The sequence below is a fragment of the Portunus trituberculatus genome, chromosome 12 (assembly GCF_017591435.1).
Source record: "Portunus trituberculatus isolate SZX2019 chromosome 12, ASM1759143v1, whole genome shotgun sequence".
Lineage (NCBI taxonomy): Eukaryota > Metazoa > Arthropoda > Malacostraca > Decapoda > Portunidae > Portunus > Portunus trituberculatus.
The window spans coordinates 1,469,782-1,485,538 of record NC_059266.1 but is presented as its reverse complement, the minus strand read 5'-3'; the positions used below and the strand labels follow the sequence as shown (position 1 = coordinate 1,485,538).

Genomic DNA, 15,757 nt, shown 5'->3' with positions numbered 1-15,757 from the left:
GTGTTTTTTCTTTGAGCTACATAAAATTTTTAGTGGTGTCTTTATTTTATTTGTTTTCATTTTGTATTATATTGTATTTGCATATTGTTAAGATTGATACTCTTGTTCACTTTGGTTTATAAACTCTCTCTCTCTCTCTCTCTCTCTCTCTCTCTCTCTCTCTCTCTCTAACTATCTGTATGTGTTCCTTTGTATGCATGGTTGAGGAGAGGAAGTGGTTGCAGAAGGCAGTGTCTGACTTTGTGGATACTCAAGAGAGGTAGAGCTTTGTTTCCCCCTCAAGCTTAAGTCACCCGATTTACTGACAGTCCTAATCCGCTGACAGTCTTAAGTTTTATATCTAATCTTCTGACAATCCTGATCTTTCTATCTAATCTCCTGACAGTCTTAAATCCTCCGATAAGCTGACAATCTTAAATCTTGTAATCTGCTGACAGTTTTCTTATAAATACTAACAGTTGATAGGACTTGCGAATAACCCCTTCAGTACTGTGACGCATTTGTGCCTTGAATGATTAAACGATTTTATTGACATCAGGAAGACTCTATGGAGGTCAGAAGATTAATGGCCACAGTCTTCACTATTCTAATCCCCACACAAGTTTCTGAAGCTGTATAAAATCACCAGATAGTAAGCAGAATGAATATAAAAACGCGCTATGGTACTGAAGGGGTGAATGATTGATAAAATTCTAAACATGATGGGGGCGAATAGTGTATACGATGAATTCTGACCAAGACTGCACCACTGTCTCCCACACCAGAGGTCACACCAGTTACATCACGTGCGTCGCCGTTCATGACACCTTCATCGTGACGGGCGCAGCGGACTCCACCCTCAGGAAGTGGGACACCATTAGCTGTGACTGTCTCTTCACTTATAGAGGTAATTTTTGGGCTTGCCTTTAAACCATTTTCTTAAGGAACTGGCATCTTATTTTCTTTCTTTTTCACTATCTGTTACTCTTTATCTGCTTCTGTATTTCCATCTTCGTATGATCTGAACCCATTTAACTCCTCCAGTACTGGGACCGCATTTCTACCATGAGTTTTGGGTGTGATTAGACGATTTTATTTACATTACGAAGGTTCCATGGAGGTTAGAAGGTTAATGGCTACAGTCTTCACTATTCTAATCCCCTTATGAGTTTCTGAAGCTGCATAAAATCACCAGTAAGCAAAATAAGTACGAAAATGTGTCATGGTACTCAAGAGGTTAAGATGAATTTTAAGACATTTATCCTCTTCTTTGAACACCCGGACTGGCAAATAAATGTTTTTTTTTTTTCCATTTTAGCTCTTTCTGTTGACCTTGGCTGGTTTTTCTCTTCTACATAAAAGAAATCTTAATTGTCTTACATAAAACATTATCTCCACATTCATTCCCAAACCTGCTACGCCACATTTGTCATCTTACAACTGCTCTCATGACAGTTCCCATAAATATCTTGTCTATCAGTGACCTACTTCTCGCAAAAAAAGGAAATGAAAAGAAGAAAAATGCATGTGAAAAAAAACTGAAAATCGGCTCATAAATTGTTACTCCTTCTCCCTCTCTCTCTCTCTCGCTCTCTCTCTCTCTCTCACAGGACACAAGGGCAGGATATCGCGAGTCTTATGCACGGGGGAGTATATTCTGAGCTCCTCCCAGGACAAGACGACGAAGGCGTGGCACGTGGAAGAAGAGATACTGGAGAACCTCAAGGGAGACGCAGACGACATCGCGTGTATCAAGACATTAGAGGCAAGGCTGTGTGTGTGTGTGTGTGTGTGTGTGTGTGTGTGTGTGTGTGTGTGTGTGTGTGTGTGTCCCTGCTATCAACGACGTTTGAGGCAAGTCGGTGTGTGTGTGTGTGTGTGTGTGTGTGTGTGTGTGTGTGTGTGTGTGTGTGTGTGTGTGTGTGTGTGTGTGTGTGTGTGCTATCAACGACGTTTGAGGCAAGTCGGTGTGTGTGTGTGTGTGTGTGTGTGTGTGTGTGTATACCCCTGCTATCAACGCAAACTCTATTCTCGCATGTTCAAAACAAGCTAAAGTCTACCTAGTTTACCACTTCCTTGTAATGTATAGGCCTTCACTATCACTACTGCCATCTATCACTATTTCCTCCACGTTCTTAGGGGCATGAGAGGGCCGTGTACTCGCTGATGGTTGACCCCGGCGAGGAGGATGACACGGGCACGATTGGCTTCGGCGACCTGGTGGTGACGGGAAGCCTTGACTGTACTGCGCGATCCTGGGACTTCGTGTCTGGAAACTGTCTTCAGGTGTGGCTCTTTTTACTGTGACTTGGTATACTGTGAGTCTTGATACTGTGACCCTTGCTACTGTGACTCTTGCTACTGTGGCTCTTATTACTGTGACTCTCGGAGGAGGAGGAGGAGGAGGAGGAGGAGGAGAACATGCACATCTTCACCGTACCTTTAACGATCATATATCTGTAACTTGAAACTTAACAGGGCAGCTTTTCACAAACATTCTCGTGAGAACCAACAGGATTGACGGTGCTTGTTCTTCCTCTCCATATACCTGTGGATCGCTCTCAGGTGTTCAAGGGGCACACTGGCTGCGTGGTGGCCATCGTGACGGACACTAATTCGCGTCTCTTGTACACAGCCAGCGCAGATAAGACCATTCGCAGTTGGCACATCGATACGGCGGTCAACTTTCGGGTGAGTGTGTGTGTGTGTGTGTGTGTGTGTGTGTGTGTGTGTGTGTGTGTGTGTGTGTGTGTGTGTGTGTGTGTGTGGTATGTGTGTGTGTGTCTGTGTGTCAACTTGGGTTTGTTTCATTAATGACTTTAGTTTTGTTGTAATGATGCTATTTCTGCTTCCATCTTTTTTTCGATTTCTTTTATATTCGGTTTTATTTACGGACATAATAACTCTCTCTCTCTCTCTCTCTCTCTCTCTCTCTCTCTCTCTCTCTCTCTCAATGGCAGGTGTTCGAGGGCCACAAGAGCCACATCACCTGCCTGCTGGCCCTCAATAAGCTGCTCTACAGTGGTGACGGTGACGGCGTGGTGCGGGTGTGGGACGTCACTGGCCGCGACACCGTTAAGATGGGACGGCAGCAGGTTGTCTCTGTGGATTCCCTCACTTCCTTCAGGCCTGCCACCAACACCATCAACGCCATCCACCTCCACAACGGCATGTGTATGTGTGTGGAGTTGTGTGAGCTCGTATTGTGAATAGCCTTTGTGTCTCGTTATTGTTTTGAAAGGCCCCTGAGATAATTAGTGGTGTTCTATCTATCTATACGAATGATTAAAGCACATTTCATAATTCAGTAACGTTCAGTAACCTGTTAATCCCTTCGATACTGGGGCACATTTTTACCTTGGGATTTGTGTACGATTGGACCATTTCATTGACATTATAAAGGGTCTATGGAGGTCAGAATACTAATGGCCACAGTCTTCATTATTCTAATTCCCACATAAATTTCTGGAGCTGTATAAAATCACCAAATAATAAGAAGAATGAATATGGAAATGTGTCATGGTACTGAAGGGGTTAAACTATACCAGGATGCAAGAAAACACCTCTCAAATCCCCAGTAACTTCCAATATAGTTTGTTTAAGTAGCCGAGATTAAAACGCGGAAATGCTTGAGAACACAGTCTATCATCCAGTCATGCACAACTACCACCACCACCACCACCACCACCATCTCTCTTCTCGGCAGTGTTCATAGTGAGCAGCGACAACTTTGCCCGGGCCGTGGATGCCGCTACGAGGGAGGTGTTGGCTGTGTACACGGGCCACCAGATCGCCGTCACCTGCATGGCCATTAGTGGTGAGCATATCTACACGGGATCCACCGACACTACGCTCAGGGTGTGGAACATACCGAAACGAAGGTGTGTGTATTTACCTAGTTGTAGTTTTACAGGGCCTGGGCTTTATGCTCGTGTGGCCCCGTCTCCATATCTACACTTATCCAATCTTACTTTAAAACTATGCACACTCGTTGCAGACACTACTTCTTCACTCAAACTGTTCCACGTCTCAATACATCTTTGCGGGAAACTATACTTTTTTAATATCTCTTACACATCTTCCCTTCCTGTGTGTGTGTGTGTGTGTGTGTGTGTGTGTGTGTGTGTGTGTGTGTGTGTGTTATTTACCTTAAAGTCGTTTGCCAATATCGGAACAGTGCCAGCCGCTCAGAGATCATAGTGACGGATATTAGGATAGGATCGGCACCATTCCGCACCACACATGAAGACAGCGCAGCGCCTCTCTCATGTTACAGGAAAGGACAAGTAGCCACCAGTGCAGCAGAGACCAGCACAGAAGAAATGCTCCTATAATCACTTAGGCTTGTATTCTTAAACACTTCTTTCTTTCATGAGGTGCATTTTATAAGGCATGTAGGTGAAAAGTTGCGTTCTTACTGGTGTTTTCTTAAGTGATTATAAGGAATTCTTGCTAAATCATCACTGCAATCATGTAAACCTCCTTGAAAACTATCGCTAGTGTTAGGAAAGCTGCTTAGAATAGTGGAGAGTAGATGAGAGCACGTTTAACCCGTTCAGTAGCATGACGCGTTTCCATATTCATTCTGGTTACTATTTGGTGATTTTATACAGCTTCAAAAACTCATGTGGGGATTAGTATAGTGAAGACTGTGGCCATTAATCATCCATAGACCCTTCCTATCAAATATCAGTAAAATGGTCTAATCGTACACAAATCTCAAAGTAAAAATGTGTCGTAGTAATGAAGGGGTTAAGCATACGACCATTACTACACCACCAGTATGAGGGTTAACGGCAGCACGAGCTCTTTAACAGAAAGGTTAAATGGAAGGAATGTTCATATGCGTGTGTGTTTATTTATAGGAAGCTCTCTGTGATGACCTTTAAATATACTTGTGCCCTTTAGCTACGTCCCTCCAGTGATCGTCCTGGCCTGACATAGACAAGGGACCTCAAGGGGCTTCAGTTCCTTATAGACTGTATATCATTACTCTTTGATAGTCTTAAATAAAAAGAAATAAATAAATAAAAAATAGATAAATAAATAAAGCAGAGAGAGAGAGAAATAGAGAGAGAGAGAGAGAGAGAGAGAGAGAGAGAGAGAGAGAGAGAGAGAGAGAGAGAGAGAGAGAGAGAGAGAGAGAGAGAGCTAACACTACTGTCATCACAATATACCTGCTCATCTAAAACAAACCTAAACTATACAAATCTTACATAACCTATTAGTACAACCTACCTAACCTAACCTAACCTAACCAAATCTAATGTAATACTTCCAGACAAACTCGTCAGTCCATATTAATAACGAAAAATTATAAGGACATACAGAAGCCTTTAAAACAGTCACATGTATGCTTGCCTCACTTCGTACACACCCACACACGCCCACAACCACACTCCCACTGACCTGTTTGTATTTTGCAGGACAGAGGGTGAGGAGTCTTCGAGTTCCAGCGAAGAGGAATCCGAGGAGGGAGAAGATTGAGGCGTTCCACAGGGTCTTAATCCACCACTTATTGTCGGGTTACTCTGAGGAGAGAAAAGCTATAATGATGATCTGTTACACACACACACACACACACACACACACACACACACACACTCTCTCTCTCTCTCTCTCTCTCTGACATTTCAGGGAGTTTAAATAAAGGAAAATGTTGGTGCTTCTATATATGATAATCATTAGACACTATGAAAGCCAATTATTTCTATCACAGACCAAAAACTAGAGCAAAAGTAGTATTCTTGTGAAAATAAGTATGCATTCATTATATAAAAAAGCATTACTATGACGAAAATTCATAATACTTATATATGTATACATTGTTCCCTGCATTGTTTCTTTGGAAATAATAACAAGATGACGATATTGATAACGTATCTATAGCCCCAAACACACACACACACACACACACACACACACACACACACACACACACACACACACACACAGTTTTCAAAGAACTGGATCAGTGAAAGGCATAACAAAGGTAACGGTGTGTGAATCTGTTTATTGCACTTCTACTTGAACAGACAGAGGATGCAAGGCGAGGAAATGAGGACCCGACAATGTCCTCAGCATCGAGACTCATGACTCAGGGAAGGCAGACTTACATCTACAGACACAGAGAAGGCAGACTTACATCTACAAATACAAATTGGTAACATAAGAAACACGATTATATTTTCTTTTATTTCAGTCTCTTCATTAGTACGATGTTTATTTTTTTTTGTGTGTGTGTATAAGGGACGTCGACTTCAGTGAAATAGAAACTTGCGGCTCCCTCGCCCCTACTAAAAAAGAAGAAAAAAAAAAGGAGAAAAGAAAAAGAGACGAGCAAATTCAAAACCTAGTTATAGAAATATAGATAAAAATTTACCGACATTTTAAGTTATGACTCAACATCGTGACTTCACGGTTCGTTGAAAACACAACACCGGATACTCAAACGCTTGGAAACTCGACGTGGTTTGAACGGATTCGAATCGCTGTCACGGGATCTGAATGTTGCATCATCCTACACGTTAGACCATTCATTATTCAACCAGATGTATTCTTTTAGAGTACAATAATGGCCAACAACAGAGGAAATAGATTTTTGTTGAACGTGATTCTTATACGCGTTTTGCTTACATGAAGATGAACCATAGAAAAGATGAAGAGGTTGTTTGGTAATCCTGCTTTTTAGATTATGAATGTTGCTTTCGTAATTCCAGTCACAGTTTAACAGCAGTTCTAAATCGCCAAGTAAAAGATAATGAAATGATATAAGAACACAACTTATCACTTCTGTGGTCTTTGATAACAGCCCTGTTGAGAGAACAAGAGTATTTCAAACAAGGCCTGAGATACTATCAAAAGTGGAATACAACTTGACAGAAGCAGCTGGCGGGAACACTGGGCCCTGAGCACTGCATCACTGCACACCCTCCTGTCTGTTTCTGTTCACTAAGGCAATGCTTTGAGTGTGCCCAGTGATGGGTAAAGTGGTCCGTGGCCGGCCGCGCTGTGTTCCTTCAGGCGCCGGTCTCCCTGAAGGCGCCTTCTGCCTCTGCTGACGACACCTAGGAGAAGCCATTTTTATTGGTATTACAATTATTATAATTGCTTTTATTACTACCATTATTATTATTATTATTGTTATTATTATTATTATTATTATTATTATTATTATTATTATTATTATTATTATTATTATTATTATTATTATCGTCATCATCATCATCATTATCATTATCATCATTATCGCCATATTACATTGTGTGTGTGTGTGTGTGTGTGTGTGTGTGTGTGTGTGTGTGTGTGTGTGTGTGTGTGTGTGTGTATGTAATTCACCACCACCACCACCACCACCACCACGGTCGTCTGCTGGCCACCCTGCTAGCCTTCCCCATTACGGATCGAGCTCAGAGCTCATAGACCGATCTTCGGATAGGACTGAGACCACAACACACTCCACACACAGGGACAGCGAGGCCACAACCCCTCGAGTTACATCCTGTACCCACTTGCTGTTAGGTGAACAGAAACTACACATAAGAGGCTTGCCCATTTGCCTCATCGCACCCTGGACTAGAACCCGGTCCTTCTCGGTTGTGAGCCGAGTGTGCTAATCACTACACTACGCGGTGTGTGTGTGTAATTCACCACCACGGTCGTCTGCTGGTCACCCAGCCAGTCTTCCCCATTACGGAGCGAGCTCAGAACTCATAACCCGATCTTCGGGTAGGACTGAGACCACAACACACTCCACACACCGGGAAAGCGAGGTCACAACCCCTCGAGTTACATCCCGTACTTATTCACTGCTAGGTGAACAGGGACTACACATTAAGAGGCTTGCCCATTTGCCTCGCCGCTTCCCGGGACTCGAACCCGGGCTCTCTCGATTGTGAGTCGAGCTTGCTAACCACTACACTACGCGGTGTGTGTGTGTGTGTGTGTGTGTGTGTGTGAGAGAGAGAGAGAGAGAGAGAGAGAGAGAGAGAGAGAGAGAGAGAGAGAGAGAGAGAGAGAGAGAGAGAGAGAGAGAGAGAGAGAGAGTGAGAGTGAGAGAGAGACATTGTGATGTTCCTTACCTCCTACACTGTCGGGCGTGCTGCTGTTCGTTTTTTCTTGCGTTCCTTCAGAACCAGGACTAGACGCAGCGTCCCTGTGGCCGCCAGTGTCAGTGCAATGCCTGGCACCAGCACTACCATGAGAGAGACTGTCAGAGATTCTGGGAAAATTGTGCTGATGGATGAGGCCGTGGTTGTGGGGCGTGTGCTCGCTGGCGTGACAGGGTGTTTAGCCTCAACAGGTCCCGTTTTCATGTTGTCACCTTCCGGAGATTTGTAAGACCTGCAGGGCACACGTTCCTCGTCATAATTGTTCATAATCATTACGGTCTTGCAGCGTGAGTCTGGGGGGTTGTTCTTCCATGCTGAAGGGCCATAAATGGTAATATTGGCGTCCACAACTTCGTTGACTATAGCAGTATGGTAGCACAGCCTGGGACATCCACTAGTCCACATTCTGAAGTAAAGACCGTGATGGTTGGTGTTGTCTGAGGTGTAGTTGTATGGCCACGATTCCATCAAAATCTGCCACCAGTCCGCTTGGTGCTGAAAGCACTTGTCCTGCTTCGGGAAGAAGGCGGTGTACTTCTCGCCATCAGTTGTCCCCACCGTCATGCTGACGCCCTCAAAGCCTGGCTCAGGTCTAATGTATAGATAATTGCTTAAGTGTGAGATTCCAGTGGCAACGAATGTGTCATTTTCGATGACTCTGTATTCATAATTGCACAGATGAGCCAGAGCGGTGGTGAGGGAGCTTCCAGATTCAGTTGCAACCGCTACCAGCAGAGGTAGTAGGGAAGGCAAGGTCTTCATGGCTGGACAGGAGTGTGTGTGTGCAGTGTGTGGGTGTATGTGTGTCTGCAAGAAGTTCAGGAGACGGTAGAGCTGTATGATGGTCGTTGGTGCTTGATGTCCTTCCTCCCCACTTCCCTCGTCCTTACTATGGCTTGGCGCCAAACTGGCTCCTCGCATTACTCATATGTCATAGGTCATGGATCGTAAGGAATTCTGCAGGTCTGAGTGACACGTCAACACTTGTACAAACGACATTTTCTATGATGTACTTCAGTGAGCTTTTACCAAGACATAATGACACGAGCTGATCTTTCATATAAAGAAATAGATAATAATGTAGGGCCCCGGGGTAGCATGGGCGCCCACACCCCACTATTCGGTCACAGATTGTGGTGGCCCACGCCCAGAATTGTCATAAGATGCATTAAGTTGCAGTGCACGGCAACATCGCCTCCTTTCCCTCAAAATCCTACAAAACGTATCCACTTCCTAGAATCTCAGCCTTTTCTTTGTGTGCTTTTGAATTAGGAGGAGCATCGAGCAAGAGCAACAAAACAACATTAAAAAAAAGCCCATGCACTGAGGTGCCAGTCCCAGAACAAAGTCGAAAGCCTGGTAAAAACAAAACAAAAAGAATTTATATATATACAAGATAAGTGTCTGGAAACCTCACTCTCGAAGGACTTCAAGTCATAAGAAAGTGAAACTACAGAAGCATGAAAGGAATTCCGGAGTTTATGAGAGTTTACTTAACAGGACATGAATATATATATATATATATATATATATATATATATATATATATATATATATATATATATATATATATATATATATATAAAGCTGAACGAAGCATTCAGACCGACATACAAATAGTATTTCCTGCGAATTCTCATCCACAGACGTTTCTTGTCTTGCTTTAAAGCGTTCTAATGATTTAGCACTAATAACTTGATTTCGGAATCTCTATTCGCTTATCACTCAATTATTTGACAACTAAATCCTCCCTATGTCTTTTTAAATATAATAACATTAAACTTGAATCCATTATTTCTTGTTGTATTGTATTATTACAACTTGGTGCTGGTAAGGAAATTATTTGTTGATGAGTGGGTTGTATGCTCCAGTACATTTGTATTAGATTCCCATGTAAGAATGATTTTGCTGTTCTTTGATATTTTTTTGTAGAACTCTGTTTAGATTATCACAAAATTGATCTACTGCTATGTGCTTACTGTTGGGTCTATAAATGGCAGAAACGAAAATATTAACAGAGTTTGTAATTATTCTAAATTGTGGTAATTTTAGTATCTTCGTTGATAGATGTTGACTATTTTCCTGTTCGAAATCTAACAAATTGGAAACAAGGACTGAAACACTTTCTTGAACCGTTGTTTTTCGAGTAGGATGGTAAGTGTATTAACTGGCAAATTCATGTAGCTTAGATGTTTATTATTTTCATTTCGCCAGGCTTCAGATAAAACTATAGTGTCTGTAAGTTCATCAAGACAATTAAGGAAAGTCTTTATATTATCTGAGTTTTTTTGCTAAGCATCTACAGTTCATGTGAATGATGTTGATCTGTGATGCGTCTCGAAGAGTAATCATACTGTAGAAAGAAAAAAAAAAAAAATTGCTCGATTAAAGCGTGGTTAGACGACAGACGACAAAGTGTAGTAATTAATGGATCGAATTCCGAGTGGGGAGAAGTAGTTAGTGGGGTGCCACAGGGCTCAGTTTTAGGGCCATTATTATTTCTGATATATATCAACGACTTGGATAGTGGAATTAATAGTGATATCAGTAAATTTGCGGACGACACAAAGATAGGTATATTAATTCGGTTCGATCCGGATGCCAAGGCTTTGCAAGCAGACTTGGATAGGATGAGAGAATGGACAGATAGATGGCTAATGCAGTTCAATATTAACAAATGCAGGGTACTGAGCGTGGGTAGAGATAATCCAAGCAATAGGTACACGATAGATAACGTGGCACTAGGAAGTTCCCAGTATGAGAAAGATTTAGGAGTCATAGTTAGCTCCGATCTCGGTACAAGGAAGCAATGTATCGAGGCCAGAAATAAGGCGAATAGAGTATTAGGTTTCATTTTTAGAAGTGTTAAAAGTAGGAGTCCTGAAGTAATACAAAAATTATACTTGGCGCTGGTCAGGCCACATTTTGACTATGCGGTACAATTCTGGTCCCCACATTTCAGGAAGGATATAGCTCTGTTGGAGTCTGTGCAAAGGAGGATAACTAAAATGATACGGGGAATGAGGGATATTCCCTATGAAGAGAGACTGAAAAAACTTAATCTGCATTGCTTAGAGAGACGTAGGTTAAGAGGAGACCTAATAGAAGTATTTAAGTGGTATAAGGGTTTTAATAGAGGGGACATGAATGCAGTTTTTAGGATCAGTAGCGGGGACAGAACCAGAAATAATGGGTTTAAACTTGAAAAATTCAGGTTTAGGAAAGAAATGGGAAGAAACTGGTTTTCAAACAGAGTGGTTGATGAGTGGAACGGTCTCAGTGGTCATGTAGTCAGGGCTGAGTCAATAGGGAGCTTTAAAAGAAGGTTAGATAAGTTCATGGATGGGGAAGATGGATGGAATTAGGTAGCTTAAACACACTGGGACTGCCTCGTATAGGCCTGGCGGCCTCTTGCAGCTTCCCTCTTTTCTTATATTCTTATGTTCTTAAAAGTAGTATCAGTAACGATATTAGTAACAATAAGTATAGAAGTACCAATAGAAGTATTGATACTACTATTGCTATTGTTACTGATAGTGATATTGCTACTAGCATTGTTACTGCTACTACTTTTGTTGTGTACGTCATTTAACGTACGTATATACTTCCTCATAATATCAATGACACACACACACACACACACACGCACACACAGACACAGATACACACACACACACACACACACACACACACACACACACACACACACACACACACACACACACACACACACACACACACACACACACACACACACACACACACACATACACAGTTTTCAAAGTACTGGATCAGTGTGAATCTGTTTATTGCACTTCTACTTGAACAGACAGAGGATGCAAGGCGAGGAAATGAGAACCCGACAATGTCCTCAGCATCGAGACTCATGACTCAGAGAAGGCAGACTTACATCTACAGACACAGGGAAGGCAGACTTACATCTACAGACACAGGGAAGGAGGAATTCATTCTACAAACCCACAAAATGACAAAAAACATCTATGATTATATTTCCTTCTGCTGTTAGCATTTTTTACTACTTTAATTTCTGTCAGGAAAGTCAACAAGGGTAGAATATAAGAAAATAGATAAACTTTGCCAAAATGATGCTATAAAAAAAAAAAAAAACATGGTACGAACCAATTGTTAGCTAATTAAGTTTCTGAGGCGTCTTGACACTCCTCTCCTTGTCGACATTCACAATACAACAAGTCCCTGCGTGCCTACAGTCAAAATGATAAGAGAAGTTAATTGTATTTTTCTCAAAAGTGTAAAAGCAAATAAACTACAAAAATCAGGTTTCTAAACAGCTATAGGTGATTGTGTGCAGCCCTACAGAAGTGAAATAATAGAGCACAAAGTTACAATGCCAACTGAACAGAATCCCTTCACTATCATTAACTTGCCTTGAAGAACACCTCTATGATTAACTCCTGCGGGGCTTTCAGGGGTGAAGGGCAAGTCTAAGGGGTGGACGTGTCACTAGTTTCTACACCCCCCCCTTAACGGATGCTGCTGGAAAGACAACCCATTGACTCAACTATATAAACTTGACATTTACTTGCTCCCAACAGACCGGATACTTCAATCTTCGTTTGCTCGGCCTCACTTTTAACAGGTTGTATTGTTGAGGTCAGGGAATCTGGATGTTACATCACATATTCCGGCACCCTACTCGTCTGAAACCGTGCATGCGACAGACTTAACAAATGCATATATTTACTGATAATCAAAACAAGTGGCTATGATATTACTACTTGAAACTCAAAATTGGCGTGTTTTGGTGCACACCGGATGCATGCATTGTGACACAGTGATGACGGAGAGATTGCCAGAGTACAATGATGCGATCTTCAATTTCCATGGCCATGACAATACTGAGTGACACTTTACGAGGGCTTACTAAGATATTTCACGTCATCAGGGGTGTTTTTAATGGTTTTATCAATATTTTAACAGTCTCTTGGGTTCTTACACTGTGTTTCTATGTCTTTAATGATAGTTTAGCAGAGCCCGATGAATTTTATAGACCTAATCAAGGGGAGTGGAAGTTATTTGGGTTTTCAAGAACGCTTTCATGATTTTAGGGATAGCAAAAGTTCTTTGGATTCTAAATAGTACCTTCGTACCTCTAGTAATAGTTCAATAAAAAAGAAAAATGATAACCAAATGAATCACCTCTGTGGCCTTTGTAAATAGTCGTGGTGAGGTGACAGGAGCATTTCAAAACACGGCATGAGATATCGAAAGTGGAATACCACCTGACAAGAACAACACGCCAGAACACTGAGCCCTGCATAACAACAAGCCCTCCCGTCTGTTCACCAGTGGAGTCATTTGTGTGTGTTGAACTGTTCAGTGATGGATAAGTGGCGAGAGTGAGTGAGTAGTCGGCCCCGCTGTGTTCCTTCATGCACGTGTCTTCCTGCAGGCTGCTGAAGCACACTGCGCCTCCTGCATTGGCTGATGACACCTGCGACAGGGATATTATTATTGTTATTATCATTGTTATCATTATTATCGTTACTGTTATTATTGTTATTATTATTATTATTATTATTATTATTATTATTATTATTATTATTATTATTATTACTATTACTATTACTATTATTATCATTATTATTATTATTATTATTATTATTATTATTATTATTATTATTATTATTATCATCATTTTTATTGCCATTATTATCATTAGATAGATAGATAGACAGATATATAGATCGAAAGAGAGAAAGAGAGAGAGAGAGAGAGAGAGAGAGAGAGAGAGAGAGAGAGAGAGAGAGAGAGAGAGAGAGAGAGAGAGAGAGAGACTTCTTACCTAATACAACCTCGTGTTTGTTTCATCTTGTTTTACCTTGAGTTTCTTGACAAGCAGAGCCAGACGCACCGCCACCACTGACAGCACCCCTAGCACAATACCCAGCACCACCACCACCACCACCATCATCAATGTAGTGGCTGACGGAGTAGATGAGTTCGTGTTGCGGCGTGCGGTGGACTTGGCGGTGTGTGTGAACGGAATGGTTCCCAAGCTGGTGGTGTTAGTTTCCGTTGGTAGCGTCGGCAAGCAGTGGACAGCGTCTTTCACACGAATGTTCCAAATGGTTATTATCTTGCAACTTGGGTCCGGGGTGTTGTAGATCCAGGCTGCTGGGCCGTGACCGGTAACAATGAGCTTCTCAATTTTGTCTACAGTGGCAGCATAGTAGCACTGGCTGGGACACCCATCAGTCCACATTCTGAAGTAGAGCCCGTGATCGTTGCTGTTTTCGGGCGTGTCGTTGGATGCCCACACCGCCACCGAAACCTCCCAAAAGTCGGCGTCGCCCTCGAAGCACGTGTTCTGTTTCGGGAAGCAAGCTGTGTACTCCTCTCCATCAGACGCCTTCGCTGTCAGGCTGATGCCCTTGAAGCCTGGGAGAGGCCGCACGTACACAGACATGCTTGTACGTGACAGATTAATGGTAACGTTGGAATTATGATTGTTCACTGAGCTTTCATGGCCGCACTGCTGGGCCAGGGCAGGGGTGGGCGAGCTTCCAGGCCCAGCCGCCACCACCAGCAGCAGAAGTAAGGAAGGTGCTTTCTTCATGGCTGGAGAGGAGTGTAAGTGTGTGCGTGTGTGCTTCTGCGTGCAAAGAGTTCAGGAGGCGATATGGCTACAGGATACACTTTGAAGCTTACTGTCTTTCATCGGCTTTCGGCTTTCCCCGCCCTCCCTTCCCATTGCCCTTTGTGACACAGGGTCGCGGTATTGCTCAAAATGTCACAGGTCTAAAAACAACACCTTCCGGTCCAAGTGATAGACACTAACACTTCAAACGACGCCTTCCCTAATGTTATGCATAGTAAGCTTTCGCCGAGACGCGTCACTACATGAGTTGATCTTAGTTTCATGAAATGTCATTGGAACCATAAAGTTACCAAATAAATACTTACTGGAGCCTTTAAAAAGAGTGTTTCTCCCGTCACTAATGTTGAAATATTGCTAATCTGTCAGTACGATCATAGAAAACACCCTTAGAAACCAGTATTACTTCACTTAGAAGCATTAAAAGAGTGTTTCTCCAGTCATTAATTGTGAAAATATTAGTCTCTCACTAGAACCATAAAGACCCGTGTCACTTTATTAATCCTTGGTTATTCTGAGGAATCTATTCTCTTTTATACCATTCCGTCTTGTAAATGGTTCAAAATATTCCTTATATTACTTGAATTGCTGTTAATTGTTGCATATAACAGAATGAAAAGGGAGACTAAACTAAATATTATCCTCTTCTGCCTCCTCGTATATGTTACATAGAAAACAAGCATTGAAAGGATAAACTTAACTAAATGATGCCTTTCTCCTGATCAGCCTCGTAAATATTGCATAGAAAGACAGTAGTAATTTTTTTTTCACCACCACGATCGCCTACTGGTCACCCAGCCAGTCTTCCCATTACGGAGCGAGCTCAGAGATCATAGACCGATCTTCGGGTAGGACTGAGACCACAACACTCCAAACACCGGGAAAGCGAGGCCACAACCCCTCGGGTTACATCCCGTACCTATTTACTGATAGGTGAACAAGGGCTACACATTAAGAGGTTTGCCCATTTGCCCCGCCGCTTCCCTGGACTCGAACCCGGCCCTCTCGATTGAGAGTCGAACGTGCTGAC

The 15,757-nt window shown here is 42.4% G+C and overlaps 3 protein-coding genes across 4 annotated transcripts in view; 1 reads left to right on the top strand and 2 right to left on the bottom strand.

Annotated features, from left to right (window-relative positions):
- The window catches only part of LOC123502756 (WD repeat-containing protein 86-like), a 6,270-nt gene extending 420 nt beyond the window's left edge, over positions 1-5,850 (top strand). The window contains exons 2-8 of the mRNA XM_045251999.1: positions 765-886; positions 1,590-1,744; positions 2,119-2,265; positions 2,545-2,670; positions 2,940-3,153; positions 3,686-3,860; positions 5,406-5,850. Coding sequence (XP_045107934.1) covers positions 765-886; positions 1,590-1,744; positions 2,119-2,265; positions 2,545-2,670; positions 2,940-3,153; positions 3,686-3,860; positions 5,406-5,466 — 1,000 coding nt within the window. The 3' untranslated portion in view covers positions 5,467-5,850. The remainder of the gene's footprint in view (positions 1-764; positions 887-1,589; positions 1,745-2,118; positions 2,266-2,544; positions 2,671-2,939; positions 3,154-3,685; positions 3,861-5,405) is intronic.
- A 122-nt stretch (positions 5,851-5,972) lies between these two features.
- On the bottom strand, positions 5,973-9,148 carry LOC123502758. The gene is made up of 2 exons (XM_045252002.1): positions 8,061-9,148; positions 5,973-7,046 (listed from the first exon to the last, which is right to left on the bottom strand). Exon 1 carries the CDS (start codon positions 9,009-9,011, stop codon positions 8,064-8,066), a length of 948 nt encoding a protein of 315 aa, XP_045107937.1. The 5' UTR covers positions 9,012-9,148; the 3' UTR covers positions 5,973-7,046; positions 8,061-8,063.
- A 2,733-nt stretch (positions 9,149-11,881) lies between these two features.
- On the bottom strand, positions 11,882-14,771 carry LOC123502757. 2 transcript variants are annotated; one of them, XM_045252000.1, is made up of 2 exons: positions 13,951-14,771; positions 11,882-13,563 (listed from the first exon to the last, which is right to left on the bottom strand). In XM_045252000.1, the coding sequence occupies exons 1-2, from the start codon at positions 14,686-14,688 to the stop codon at positions 13,222-13,224; spliced, it is 1,080 nt and encodes a 359-aa protein (XP_045107935.1). In that variant the 5' UTR covers positions 14,689-14,771; the 3' UTR covers positions 11,882-13,221. The 2 variants fall into 2 exon arrangements, with proteins under 2 accessions (XP_045107935.1, XP_045107936.1); XM_045252001.1 differs by having other exon boundaries at positions 13,915-14,768.
- Between the last annotated feature and the right edge of the window lie 986 nt (positions 14,772-15,757).

What these genes read in the sequence shown, in the direction of transcription:
- LOC123502758 (XM_045252002.1), bottom strand. Translation starts at nt 9,011, where the DNA reads ATGCGAGGAGCCAGTTTGGCGCCAAGCCATAGTAAGGACGAGGGAAGT.
- LOC123502757 (XM_045252000.1), bottom strand. Translation starts at nt 14,688, where the DNA reads ATGAAGAAAGCACCTTCCTTACTTCTGCTGCTGGTGGTGGCGGCTGGG. An exon ending in TGCTTGTCAAGAAACTCAAG is followed by an intron (nt 13,564 to 13,950) that starts GTAAAACAAGAT and finishes TCCCTGTCGCAG; the next exon opens with GTGTCATCAGCCAATGCAGG.